The 15,466-nt window shown below is 38.9% G+C and overlaps 1 protein-coding gene across 13 annotated transcripts in view; it reads right to left on the minus strand.

Annotated features, from left to right (window-relative positions):
* Positions 1-15,466, minus strand: part of KIAA1217 — a 255,677-nt gene that overhangs the window by 35,097 nt on the left and 205,114 nt on the right. For 12 of the 13 annotated variants that reach the window (XM_081969856.1, XM_081969855.1, XM_081969853.1 and 9 more), the window contains 3 exons: positions 12,312-12,416; positions 11,793-11,842; positions 5,027-5,199 (listed from right to left, as the gene is read on the minus strand). In XM_081969856.1, the coding sequence (XP_081825982.1) occupies positions 5,027-5,199; positions 11,793-11,842; positions 12,312-12,416 (328 nt within the window). The remainder of the gene's footprint in view (positions 1-5,026; positions 5,200-11,792; positions 11,843-12,311; positions 12,417-15,466) is intronic. The other variant, XM_081969854.1, reaches the window with a different exon arrangement.

A 15,466-nucleotide genomic window follows, 5' to 3' on the forward strand; every position in this document is an offset into this window, starting at 1 on the left:
CTAGGTGAAATTTGTGAACAAGCAAAATATATTATGAAGAATTCAAATAAGCATAGGCTGTTTTGAGATTTAGAACTCAAATTAAGAGATTGTACAGTTTCCAATTATGTAAGAAGGAAGGAAGGAAAGATTACAGTGGATGGTATGGGTAAGTTTCAGATTAGCTCAGTACAGTATTGTATTTAATACTGTTTCTGTCTTCTCCCTCCTTTTCACTGTCTCATTGCAGCCTCTAGAATGATACTGTCATTCTAAATGAGCATTGAAGTAATTTAATTTCTGTTAGATATTCACTCCAACTACCATGGTTTCCAACAAGGTCCTCTGTTCCGGCGGGAACAGAGATTGAATCCTATTGGTTAAGAGGTCTGACAGCTCCCTATAAAAGGGCTGCTGTCAGACCAAGCAGTTGCTGGATTGTACAGACTGTTCTACTGTTAATAAAGAGCTGTTGTTGCTATAAGCCTGTGTCTGCCTTCTCAATACCCAATCTAACAATTTCAGTAATCTGAGATTTCATATGGCCAAATCAGTGCTTTCATTTTTTTATTAGCACCTAATGATTTTGCTTATGACTCCTTGAAAAGAACTCTCAGCAAAGATTTGCATACCATGAACCAGGAAAACTGTACTTGGTGCTTTCCAGACCTGTCCTAGACATGTGGTAATGGAGCCTACCCATTATGGTCATGTGATAGCCATCAAGCAAAACACCCTCATTTAACAACCTCCTATTAAACGAGCATGCAGGTGTTAAGCAGAGTATGGGATTCCTCAGGGGTAGACAAAGCCCTAGGAGGCCTAGTGCAAACCCAGGCTTACCTATCTCAGGCCTGCCAAGGCTTTCTCTATCTCCCTGAGGCTCCCCGTTCTCTTCTCCCTTTTCTTAGAGTCTCCCTCAGCTACTCAAGGAAGCCAAAGCTGAGCAGCAGAAGCTACATATTTGCCAGGTGCTGCTAAAGCTCAAGGTAGCCTAAAGCTGAGTAGCAAAAACTACCAGTGCTTGATGTGCTGTTAGCCTAGATCCAAAGCTCTAACAGCTCCTGACTTTGGGAAAAGCCATAGCTTAAAAGTAGTGCTATTTTCTATCCAGGTTCAGTTAGCCCGACCATAATATCCTGGGCAAGCTCTAGGAAATATCTTTGCCCACAGACTTAGAAAGGAAGCATGCAGTAATATGGAACCTAAACTAGTCAGACAAAGGATCTGATTGCAAGTAATGTAGGTTTTTTAATGTTTGCAATGTAAACCAGTGTTTTTCAAATGATGAGTGGACTTTGACTCCCAGAATTCCCCAGCCAGCATAGTTGGCTGGACAATTCTAGGAGTTGAAGTGCGCCACACACCTTAAAGTTTCTGAGATTGTGGAACACTTACCTAAACTGACTAAACCAGCACTTTGATAGAACCATTTGGGGTTTGTTAATGGAACATAAGAGATGGTTCATTTTTGCCATCAATTTAAAAAGAAGAACCAGTGCATTTTTAGGTCTCCTAGGATGGGCAGCAAACTTCTTTTTTAACCCACATACAGGCAGAAGAAAGATGAAATTGACATACGGATATGGCGAGATTCCAAGAACTGATTACAGTACTTTTTGTTTCTATAATATAGGTAGCCCTTGCTTAATAACCAGTCACTTTTAAGCTGGTTGCAGTGTTGTAGAGTCATGTGATTTACAACTCCCCCCCCCAAAAAACAACAACCTTTTCAGCCATTTTTCAGCAAAAAATGCCCCTAGGAATGTATTGACTTACTTAATGACGGCCATAATTGCTTTACAACTACTGCAAAAAAAATATATCATAAAATTTGATCAGTCACATGGATGCCTCAACTTATGACCCTCATCTTTTATGAAGAGAATTCTGTACTCCTAAAAGAGGCTTATTATCATATACTGTCTCTGACTATGAAAGTCCTCTTTATTGCTTCTATTCTACTTTTGTATACCACTGTCAGATGCATCATTATTGATCTTCTCAGCCAATTACAGGTTGGCTAGAGAAAGAGAACTGGGAAAGCATTTAGTGATTTAACCCTCTTTCTCATACAATGAACAAGAGGCCAAGGTTTTTAATTATGCCACGCATTTACCCGATCACTGATCCAAACAATGATCTCACTATCGATAGGCAATTATGGCTTTTTGCATTTCTGCTTTTACGACCCCTCCCTCCCTCCCTGTCCACAAAATACTAAAGACCAAAAGATGAGATAAACAACCCCAGAACAAAACAAAAGGCCGATGCTTTGTACTCAAATGAAACCAACTGGTCATTAAGATGCCTTTAGCCCTTTCCCATAAATATTTACATTTTGTTTTCATTGTCATTCGGCCAAAGAACAGAACAAACTATTCTTCCTTGCTTCTATTGTTTATGATGAATACTTGAAAGCACATGTCCTTAAAAATCAACCTTGGCTGCATATAGACACACACTTGTACATTATGGAGGATCACTGAATAAATGCCCTTACATATATTCATATGTATGCCAAGAGAGGGGAAAATGTGTTGACTTCAACATCTCTGAAGCAAAAAGGTATCTCAGATTCTTTCCACACAGTACACTGTATTCTTTAAAATATACACATGTCTATGGAGATTCTCACTCATCCAGGTCATGGTTGTCCCCAAGGTGCTATCTTTCAAAACGGCAACTGGACTTTTTGGTTTTCTTGGAAGACGTTTGGCTTCTCATCCAAGAAGCTTCCTTCATTTCTGACTGAATGGTGCAAAATTGATGGATTTATATTCCTTGCAGTCATGTGGTCAGTAGCCCTCTTTGACCGCATGGCTGCAAGGAATATAAATCCTTCCATTCTCCACCATTCAGTCAGAAATGAAGGAAACTTTTTAGGTGAGAAGCCAAATGTCTTACAGCAAAACAAGAAAATCTGGTTGCGTTTTGAAAGAAAGCACCTTGGGGACATTTCTTTAAGATATTAATATATCTTAAACAAGATATGATCATTTTTGAATGTTAAGTAACAAGAAGAATTTAAATTTTAAGTTACTATAAATAACTCCTGGAAAAATCAGAAGAAGAGCACCAACATAGACAAAGATTCTAAATCAGTGGTTCCCAATGTGGGGGCCATACCCCACAAGGGAGCAATTTGATTTTTAATGTGAGCAATTTGAACCTTGTTTAAACCGAGTTCATGGCCTTTTAGGCTTCCTCCGCTTGAGTAGAGTTTACTTTTTGAGTAAAGTAAAAATTATATCTCACCGGGGCGGGGGGGAGGGGGTATCAGGATTTTAGAGATGCTTAGATGGGGCATGGGCAAAAATAGGTTGGGAACCACTGCTCTAAATAGGCAAAAACTAATATTTGTATAGGAATCCTAAAGAAAACACATTAATGAGCATAAATTAATTCCAATTAAACAGTTCACCATGTCTTCTGTACAAAATTAATGATTTGGTTGTCATTCTCTTCAGATAAATGTAAAAAGCCAATCAAAAGAAATATCTTGTGAATTATTCATCCACTGCAGGAATTTGGGAATCTAGGAGCACTACCCAAAGAGGTGGCAGTATAGGTAGCAATCTAGATGACCTTACAGAATAACAGAATTGAAAGGGATCTTGGAGGTCTTCTAGTCTATTCTCCCCCCCACCCCAAGCAGAATATACTATTCTGAACAAATCTTAAAAACCTCTAGTGATGAAGCAACCACAACTTCTGAAGGCAAGCTGTTTCGCTGATTAATTGTTCTCACTGTCAGGAAATTTCTCCTTAGTTCTAGGCTGTATTTCTGTTTGGTAAATTTCCATACATATACATACCTCAGATGCCTTGGTGACTAGATAGCCCCCCCCCCCATTTGTCTTTCTGTCAGCCTCTCAATATTGGAAGACTGCTATCATGTCACCCTTAGTCCTTCTTTTTCTTAGACTAGTTCCTGAAACCACCCATCATACATTTTTAGCTTTTGGATCCCTAAATATCTTTATTGCTCTTCTTTTTCTACAGTAGTTTTTAAATCTATTGTGCTGTTCTCTGCACTCTTTAGAAAAAGTCTCTTTTTATCCATTGTGGTGATAATAGATAAAAAAAATTGGTCACAGCATTCCAAGCATAGTCTTATGAAAACAATATACAGTATTATGGTACTAATACTTCACTGATGTTGATACTATTCTTCTGTTGATGAAATCTAGGAGTACATTGGCTTTTGGGGCAACTGCAGCATGCTGCTGGCTTATATTTAAATGATTGTCCACCAGGACTCCTAGATCCTGTTACAATGCAAACTTGCCCTAATCAAAATAAAAACCAAAAGCAGACTTGCACAATGCATATTTTAAACACTGTACTATCACTCTTAGAAATCCTTAAAATATAAGCCTTCTTTTTTTAAAAATAGGCAACGTTCTAAGCTTTATAAACATGATGATATAACAACATATGTTATCAGGTTGGTGAGATGAATAAAAGGTAAACTTCAATTTTCACCAGTCAGTTGTATCTTTATCTTTTTAAAAGATTTATTCATAAGAATAAGTAAGGTTTAGCTACATCTTTATGGTTTGTGACTGTTGCTCTATTGATCTTACCTTCCTTTACAAACAAACATTTAATCTGATGTTTATACTAATAATTTGAAAGAGTATTCCAAGTAACTTTCAGAGGGGTATCTGCTTAATTTGTTACAGAAAAACAGCACAAACTTTGTGGAATTTAAAAAATGGCACATTCATAAGTGTTCTACTAAATTTCTCTGAGGCTTATGCCACCATGACTACCTCTGTTTTTTTTTTAAATAAAGAAGTTCAAACTAAAATGTGTTTGCATTTTGGTACCCATTTCAAAAAGTATATTCCTCAGCAGTTTTACATCACATACACAGTGATGGCAAATAATCTTCTATCACGGGCAATTTTGGCAAAGTATACTACAAAATTAGGAAAAGTGAATTTTCAAATGTAACTAAGATTTGGTTTGTGTATGGGTCCGAAAATGCAAACACAATATGCTTGCAACTCACTGGAGGCTTTCTCTAATATAACAATACCTGTAACTGCCTGATCTGGAGAAGCTGAAGACGGAGATCAGATAAGTTGCGTTTCATGTTAAGGAGACTGAATTGCATGGCTGCGGAATTTGATGGAAGAGAATGGCGGGGGCTTTTACTGGAAATCTCAACTTCTGCTAATGAATTCTTCCCAGTGAAGTCATGAGTGGATCCTAAAAATAAAGATAGGCAAATGACTCCATTAATAACCTTACTTCCCTCTCTTCTACTCCTCTTTCAATCATTAAAAATTAGAGCTCCCATGGATCACTTAATAAACTTGATGTTGTAAAATCAGTATCAGAAATTAGAATATAATGGACACAATGGTTGACTGGTGTTGACAGAGAACAGATGAGAGAACAAAAAGAGAATCATTGTCAAAAGGTAATTTATATATAATGTAAACAAACCTGGGATTTTTTTTCCTGCTCAGATATTTGATGAAATCTAATCAACAGCCTACTAGATTCTGACAAATTCACTATCATCTATAAATATGCCTAAATATTTTTGCTTGATTCAAGCCAAGAATAAATAAATATATATACATATACCATATTTTTGGAGTATAAGACGCACCAGAGTATAAGACGCACCAAGGTTTTGAAGAGGCAAATGAAAAAAAGTTTTTGCGCTCTGCAAACCTTCCAAAAATGGCCCGTTTTCGCAAAAAATCCCCCCCCCAAAAAGGCATGAATAGCCTTTAGGGGGCTTGCAGAGTGCTCCGGGGGGGGGGGGGAATGAGCCAAAAACGGCGCATTTTTCGTGAAAACGGGCCAGTTTTTCATTAAAAAAAAACATGGATAGTCTTTAGGAAGCTTATAGAGTGCTCCTCGGGAGTGGGGGGTAAAATTGAGCAAAAAATGGCCCCTTTTTTGCTCATTTCTGCCCTCCCCATCCCCCAGGAGCTCTCTAAAAGCTTCTTAGAGGCTATGCATGGCCATTTTGGTGAAGGGGCGGAGTTTCGGGAGGCAAAAAATGCTGTATTCAGTGTATAAGACACAGTACACTGTATTCAGTGTATAAGACACAGATTTTCAGCCTCTTTTTTGAGGGAAAAAGGTGCGCCTTATACTCTGAAAAATATGGTACATATACACATACACATATATACATACATACATACACACACAAGAAAATACTGTAGTTACTGTTACTTAATAATATAAATTGGTTCTTTCCTTCATTGGTGTTAGTCTCTTGCGTTTTATAGTTAAGGTGTTGGGATTTAGAGTCATCTTGTAGTCCATCCTTAGGTACAGAAGCTCCCTGAGTGATTTTAGGGCCATTCACATATTCTCAACCCACTCAATCCCACGGAGGTATGCTTGCCTTGTTGTATTCGGGTCTTTTCCCATGTAAGATTGAGATTGTATTGGCAACGTTTCAGCGAGGTCTCACTCGCCATCTTCAGGCTGGGTTTTGGGCTTAAAGCGTGGTCACTGAAGATGGCGAGTGAGACCTCGCCTAAACGTTGCCAAGACAATCTCAATCTTACACGGGAAAAGACCCGAATACAACAAGACCAGCATACCTACACCTGTGAAAATCTACCAGATTCAAGTTCAGTGTAAGAAGAGAAAACAGAAAACACATGGGCTGGAATCACATGTTATATGAAGTCAAAGTGAAACTTGTAAGAACTGGATTTGGTCGAGGTCCAATTTCTGGAGTGTCTATCCATTTGGTTTATGAATTATGGTATTATGCAAGCCAGGGCAATTCTGGTTCATTTCATAAATTACAATTTAACATGAACCCAGCCAGAGGAAAAGAAGTACTGCACATTAAAAAGAGAAATTAGCAATAGGTGGAACAAGAGAATATATATTTTATCTTGAGGGATTATAGATTTAATCTGCAGCCAGAGCTGTTTCTTTTACTTACAACCTGCCACTACATTTTAGCATGATGATAAAGTTTGTTCTTCTTTCCTGATATTTATTTTCTTGATATTGTTGTCTTTAATGCCCCACACCACCTCAACCTCTTAGCCAGTCTTTTTCAACTTTATCAACTGTAAGAAGTGTAGACCACCCCAACGAGGCTGTCGAAATGATGTCCCGGTATTTGGAAGCCGTTCGGGTCTGGATGGGGGACAACAGACTCAGGCTCAACCTCTCCAAGACAGAGTGGCTGTGGTTACCGGCGCCTCGGTTCAACCAGTGGACTCCATCACTGGCCATAGGGGGCGAGCAACTGCCCCCTGTGGAACGGGCGCGCAATTTGGGCGTCCTCCTAGATGCCCGGCTGTCGATGGATGACCATGTGGCAGCCGTGGCAAGGGGGGCATTCCACCAGGTTCGCCTGGTGCGCCAATTGCGCCCCCTATTGGACCGGGACGCCTTACGCACAGTCACTCATGCGCTGGTGACGTCCCGTCTGGACTACTGCAATGCTCTCTACATGGGGCTCCCCTTGAGATGCACCCGAAGACTACAGCTAGTTCAGAATGCGGCCGCGCGGGCTATCATGGGGAGTACTAGGTACTCCCACATAACACCTCTCCTGCGCGAGCTGCACTGGCTGCCTGTGGTTTTTTGGGTGCGTTTCAAGGTGTTGATTACCATCGTCAAAGCGCTCCATGGCACAGGACCTAGTTACCTGCGGGATCGCATCCTACCGCATACATCCCTGCGACCAATTCGCTCTCACAGGGAGGGACTCCTCCAGGTGCCGTCCACCAAGCAATGCCAATGGGCGGCACCTAGGAGTAGAGCCTTCTCTGTGATGGGCCAACCCTCTGGAATGACCTCCCCCCCGATATTAGAACTACTACCAACCTCCGCTCCTTCCGACAGAAACTTAAGACCCACCTGTTCCAATTAGCTGGCCTGGCCCATTTATAGTCCCGTTTATACCTCCTGGCAAATATTTTATCCTGGGATAGTTTTTAGGAGTGTTCTTTAATGTATTTTTAAATTTTTTACATTTTAAATCTAACTTTAACTATTGTACAGTAAACTACTGCTACCTCCTCCAGCCACACCTATATTTATTTATATTTATATTATGTATATTTATTGTTTTTAATATGACTGTACACCGCCCCCGAGTCCCTTCTGGGAGAGGGGCGGTCTAGATATCAAATAAAAGTTAAAGTTAAAGTTAAGTTAGACTTCAACTGACAGAATTCCCCAATTTACTAGGCAATGCCAGCGGGCGGCGCCAAGGAGTAGGGCCTTCTCTGTGATGGGCCCAACCCTCTGGAATGACCCCCCCCCGATATTAGAACCACCACGGACTTCTGCTCCTTCCGACAAAAATTGAAGACTCACCTGTTCCGATTAGCTGGCCTGGCATAATTATAACTGTTATAACTGTTACCTCCTGGAAATATACTTTTAACTGGTATTTTAAGGGTATTGTTTTAAATTTAATTGATTTTAGGGTTTTAAAGCCATATTTATATTCTTGCTGTACAGTTCTTTTAATTCTTTTAACCTCCTCCATATTTATTTATTCATTTATTCATCTGTTTATCTATTTAATGAATTTTACTGTGGATGATGTATTTGCTGTGTGGACTGTACATCGCCCCGAGTCCCTTTTGGGAGAGGGGGCGGTCTAGAAGTGCAAATAAATAAATAAATAAATAAATAAATAAATAAATAAATACTGGCTGGGCAGTTCTGATGGTTGAAATCCACACATCATCAAATTGCTAAGATTGAGAAACGCTGCTCTAAATAACCCATAAAAATACAAACCAAGAACAGCTATAAGAATGGAAGAAAAAAAGAACTGATAATCTACATTAAGACCTAACTATGGCTTATACCAATCCCTTTAGTGGCATAATAATTTTTCTTCTTCTTTTTGACAAAACCCTTATGCCTCTTATTGTCATTTTCAAACAGACATTCATAAAATAAAAATAAATAATTTAGACCTACATAAAATAATCTAAGATAAAAATAAACAATATACACATTTACACAAAAATAAAATATACACAAGAACAGAAGGAAAGGAAAACTTTAAACCATAAGAAAATACATAAGAACATATAAATAAAACCTGTAATTTTAGCTATATCTTAAGTTTACCTGATTTTGTAAACCTTTAAGAAGAAAAACTAAGTTTGTAATATTGACCTATTCAAAAATGTTTTCTCAAAAGGAGAGAACATTACATTTTCAGACTAACAGACTTTTCTTAAAAAATGCTAAATCATGAAGTTAGACATAGATTTAAAGGAGAAACTAGTCCTTTCTGTTTGGAATTAAAGTGTCTCGTCTCCCCCCCCCCCCCCCGCCCAAAGGTTATTATTTTTTGCTATTGTTAGAGCATGAAAAACATATCTTTGTTCTGAATAATTCATTTTCTTTTCATATTATTTTCTTCCATTACTTTCCTCATTATCAGTTGAAATCCAGAATTGGGCAGGGAATGCTGCTGGTTTAAAATCTTAAACCCTCTTATAATGGAGTTCATTTTTGACTGGTTAGGTCATACTTTTATTTTTCAATTCAAGCCCCAAACCTCACTATATTTAGTTTTAAAGGAAGCCTAAACATAGCATAGAACTGTTCTTCCTGCCTTGGCTTTCCATTGTTTCAAAATTTTGAACATCGTTGGTTGCAGATGGGCTTGATTCCAAGAATACAAAAAATAATAAATAAATCTGAAGGATAGTTTTCTTGTCAAGCAATTAGGCTTTTGAAGGAATTCCCCATCTTGAAAGAGGAAAAATGAGGTGAGGGAAAATAGTCCGTTTCTCTGCAATAGGTCATGTGTTTTCCAGTTGGCATGTTGTTCTGGATGATGTTATAGTGGTATAAAAAGGACTCCTACATAATCTTTCATGGGAGAAATGAAAATGGCAGATGTAGATTCTTTTCTAGCATAGCACACCCAGCCAGCTGTGCCTGCCTCTTCAAACATGTAACCCTGGGCAATGCCATGTTTAGAGGCAGCTCTGCAGACACAAGAAAGAGAAGCGACAGAGAGAGAGAGAAATATAATGCCTGAGCTCAAGGCTCGGGTATGCTATCTTTCCAGGAGGCTAGAAAACAACATTTAGCATAGATGCCTTCATGCAGTCTCTTTTAGAAGTCAATCCTTCCTCTTCTACTGGAATTTATCATGGTGTAAAATACAACCAAAATAAAAATTGTAAGAAAATGGGAAGGGAAAGAACTAATTTCCAACATTTTCAGTACAGTAAAATACAAAATAAAATTGCAGCTTCAACTGTACCAACTTAACAGGTACTAGCCATTTATAGAAGGCTGTGATGGTGAACTTGTGGCATGCAGAGCTCTCTCTGTGGGCACATGTGCCGTCGCCAGCTGCTCTTTTGGTTTCTGGCACACCAGCTAGTCTTCATGAGTGCTGGAGCACCAGTAACCAGCTGGTCTTTGGGTGTGCATGCACCCCAGTGTGCATGCACATTCCAGTTTGGGCAGTTAGTGCCGTAAAGGTTCACTATCAATGTTATAAGGATTCTCTCTCTCTTTCTTATTTATTTTATTTATATCCCACTTTTTTATTTTTACAAATAATTCAAAGTGTTAAAGATGTCTAATACTCCTCCTTCCTTTTATTTTCTCCACCACAACCTTGTAAGGCGGTTTGGATGGAAAAAGAGGGACTGTCTTTCATGACTAAAGTGAGACTGGAACTCCTGGTCTTTAGCCTGGTCTAACCATTAGACAACGGGTGACCAACTCCTGTTGGGAACTGGAAGTGGTAGGCAAGCACAGAAAGCTTCATTTGTGCGCGGGATCTAGGTTGCACCCATGAAATTATCCCCTCCCCCTACCACTGCAGCCGTCAGTCTGTGGAGTCAGAAAGATTGGGGATTGCTGCACCAACTGGCTCTCTAAACTAGCTTAGTCAGCAAACCCCAAAGTTAAAATTTCTTTCTTTTTCTGTCTCAAGCACTAAGAAGTGGTTTCCAGATAGAAACAAAATGGTATATGTTTTGTTCTCTAATTAAAACAGTTAATTTTGTCAATTTTGATAGTGTTTCTGAGGAGACGCATTCAAATGCCAGGTCTAGTGATAGCAAATAAATAGCAGGCTGAAGTTCTTGAAAGCATTTTTCCAGAAAGCACTTCTTCCCATTTAGCACTTGTAAAAAAAAAAAAAAGGATAACACATTTTCTGAAACACCTCAAGATGTTATAACTCTTCACTGGGTTGGAAAAGCAGCTCTACACTTGTTCAAGAAAGATGGGCATTGGACTGATAGGATGAGTTAATTATTTTACATGCCCAAATTCTTTATCAGCCTGGTACAGGACACTTCTGGAGGCTATGAGGTTGAGCGATTTGTGCTCTTTTCTTCGCAAACCAATGTTTTATATACTCTTGCATTCTGAGGGGGAAATAGACCGGGCAATATAATAAAAATGATTTTGCTTGAATTCACTCTTAATGTCACTACATTTCATTGTAGCTTTCCCAAAAACACAGGAATCCAAGGTGGAACTTTATGTTTCCTTGGACAAAAAGCATTACAGACTTACAATGTCTTTGCAATGCTTGTTCATACAAATTAAACACAGAGCTGTAGAAGAAAACAAACTAAACAATTAATCTCAATATTGCAAAAGACCATCATCTTAGAATGCTTCATAGTTAACAAAAACAATATCTTGCTTTGTCTCCAATTTCATGAATTTCCTTAGCTCCTTGGCCAGAGTCATAACAGTTGAATGTATTATGAGACATTCAAATTTTTATCATGATTCCCAGAATTTCCTTTAAGGTAAAATGAATTCTGTTGTACTTATCACATCACACGAAAGCTTACCTGCCTTCTCAGCACTGCTCTTACTAGTTACAATTTTTACCATCTTCTCACTAAATGGAAGAAAAGTAGATAATAATTATATTAAAATCATCCTGATGTTGTCAGATAATGTAAACTATTTAAATAATGAAGTATCAATGCTTTTGCTTATAATTATAATCTAAATTACATTGCATCCTAACTAGAATATAATTACCTTGTAATTTAATTACTTGCTATGTTCTATTATCTCACTTTAATATGTAGGTTTAAAGAAGAGTAGAGGTCCACCACCAATAGAGGACTTTCACCAGATGATTAATTGAAATGCTAATCAGAAGAATAGGGAAAAACTTCATGAATTACTGTTGTTTCCACTTTACCCAACTTTCTAAAATGTGAAGATGAAATCTTGACTCAAGTGAAGCCAACAAGGTCAGGATTTGTCCTGGGACATTCCCTCCCCCCACCCCTGGTGATCACGAACATCATTACAATGAAATAGATTTCATGATTTTATTTCATTTTGGGTTTTTTTACCTAGAAGGATCTTTGCTATTACTTGTATTTGGCCCTTTTAAAAGCGCAGACTGAACAAGGCCAGTTAAACTGGCAATCTGTTTTTCCATGGCTTGCATCCTCTCTCTGTAAGACAAGAGAATCCTTGGTTAAAGCCAAACACAGTCATTTGCATGACTTGATTTTCTGAAGGGAATGAGGATCACAGAAAGTTACCATGGGATTTCTTTTATAATCTGCGAACATCCATTTGCATGTAACATATGACAAAAGGCCAGTTGATTTATGTACACTCACACAAACACACAGACCCAACATTGCTGTATGACTATCACGGACTCTTATGAGCTCTACTTGCTATCTCATTAACCATACAACATTCCATGTATGCTGAGATCACAGGCACCAGAATTCCCATCCAACGAAGTCAATAAATATTTCTCAATATTTGAATATTGACAAATAAACCAATCAGAAATTTAAACTTAAAAAAAAAATTCTATCCTGCTATGATAGATTTCATTAACCTTGGCAAATTTAAAATAAGTAGTCTTTCAGCTCTCATAATTCCCTAAATTGGCTGCGGAATTCTTGGAATTGAAATCTATACATCTTAAAATTGCCAAGACTGAGAAACATAGGTCTATGCTATTTTAGCTTTTTGGGGGGTCCATTACTTATGTCTGGTTGCTTTTGCTGCTTCCTCTTCATGACTGAGTAAGAATTCTGTCTTCAAAGCGAAGAATCGCCCACATCTTTTCACGTTCTTGCACTCCCTACCTTAAATTCATGTCACAAACCCCTTGACTGGGTTCCTTCTGTTTTGCACACACCCCCAAGTCTTATTTGCCTCATTTCGTGGAATCAAAGTTTAAATAAACCCAACTATGAAAAGAGATGGCTACAATTACAAGGAGAACATTTCAAATATTTTTTATTGCATGCTCTTACTTTACAGTAAGCCATTATGCAATAAAATTGTTCACTGCATAATGAAAATATAGGTAGAATAGTATTGAAATGATGCCATTCTCTCATTCAGTGACAGGGTATGGGAGGGAAAGATGTTTGAGCAGGAGCTACAGCAGCCATAGCACCAAGTTATACTTCTATATTTGCTTCTGTCTCTTTTCTTTTTTAGATGAATCAATATCGGATAAAATACTAGTTCTGTCTCAGTCATACTCATTGGCATCTATTTTCTTTTATTGTCTTCTAAAGCTGTCTTGTTTAAACCAGATAATCTGGAATTATCTAGTTCAAGGGTGTCAAACTCAAGGCCCTGGAAAAAGCAAAGGGCGGGCCTGCGGTGCCTTTGCCAGGGAAAATGGAGCTCGGGATGGCCGCAGGCAGCCCTCCCAAGCTCCATTTTCCCTGGCAGAGGGTTGCAGGAGGCTGTCACAGCCAAAAACAGAACTCAGAAGCCTGTTTTCACTGGCACAGCACTGAGGCCACCATAGGCGCTCCCCAACATGAATGACGTTGAGCTGGCCATGCCCCTGGCCACCCTGAGGTCAAACACAACCCCAATGTGGCCATCAATGAAAACGAGTTTGCCACCCCTGATCTAGTCTGACTCCCAACAGTTCTCAAGGCCTCAAGCAGAAAAGAAGTATTTGCCAACCCTGACACCCAAGGGTTTAAGGATTGTAGCTTTCCAGATGTTACTGAACAAGTATTCCCAGAATTCCTCATCATCATCTATGTTAGATGGGGATGCTGGGAGTTATAGTTCAGAATCATTTGAATTTTGGAAATCAAATATTGTCATGGTCAAAATGTTGCATGGGGAGTAGGGAAATCCTCATTCAAATCCTTGATCGGTCAAAAATTGTTGTTCAGGCAGACGTGAACCTTCAAAATATTAGCTCCCTGAAGAAATAGTGGCAGAAATGTAACTGATGAACAAAATGTTTTGATCCAGTATAGAGCAAGGTAGGCACTGACATATATCCCTAACCATTTTTATTTAGTTTGGCTGGTGGCGGCTTTCCAGGATCATAGCTCAGAGGTTTTTTTTTTTTAAATCTTTCCTCATAAATGGAGATGCACTTGGAACTTTCTAAATTAAACCCGATGGTCTCCAGCATTTGCACTGCAATTCACATATGGCTACCAGAACTAGACTGCAAAAATCCAGATGCTGACTAGATGACAGTTATTTATTGATATTTGGATTCTTGGTGATCTCTGCATTTGGTTGTTTTCTTGCAGATGTTTCATTACCAAACCAGATAACATCAATAGTTATTTATGCTTATACTCCACTGCAATCCCATAGGAATAATTAAAGGATCTGTAGACCAAACAAAATAATGAAAAAAAAAATCCCTGAAACATCCAAAAACAAAACAATTTGAAATCAACCATTAAGTCCCAAATGCTCTCCAAAAAAGTTCCATTTCCAACTTGGACTCGAGTTCCATCAAACCTAGCTCTCCACTGTCTGGAATAATGAAATATAGAAAAACCTGTTAATCCAATTCTTACTATCCAGATCAGTGGTCGTAGTGAACTGTCCTGTAACTGGCCCTTTAAATCACAAGTATATGCCTAGAGGGAATTGCTTAACCTCTTCAATGAGGAAGCTGCCTCAGGTAAGGCTGGAAATAATGGTGTTTAGTTATGGTTATAATTATGTTAGGATTTTTTTAAAAAAACTGTGTTATAGGTAGAACTCTCCCTCTTCTCTTGATATCTTTCATAAAGTTTTAATCCTGGAATTGACTTGTGGCCTTCTAGTTCCTCTCTCATCTTGGTTGAACTACAGATTCTGCTGTTTCTTATAATTTAGCCAGACCTGAGATAGGGAAAGGATCTCCCCTTCAATCCATTGTTGGTTTCCCAGGGGATTGGTGGGAAAGGGAGAAATGGATTTATAACCATGTTTGTCTATGCAACAGGAAAGAGATCTAGTTTTCCAATTGCTACTCATCCCAAGGTAAGGGTTATATCAGAACCAAAGGGCTTCAGACAGAGTGGTCGGTTTGACCCTGTAACAGTGGTGGGTTCCAGATCCCGTCGCAACTGGTACGGTGCAAAGGGGCCAGGCGCCCACCACATGCACATGTGCAGCACACGCGCAGCACATGCATGCGTATTTACTGCCCATGATGCTCTGCGACACTCCAGCTGCTCGGCGGAGCATCGCATAGGTGCAGTATACTCCGTGCACA

The sequence above is a fragment of the Natrix helvetica genome (genome assembly GCF_964273705.1).
Source record: "Natrix helvetica genome assembly, chromosome: Z".
Taxonomy (NCBI): Eukaryota; Metazoa; Chordata; class Lepidosauria; order Squamata; family Natricidae; genus Natrix; species Natrix helvetica.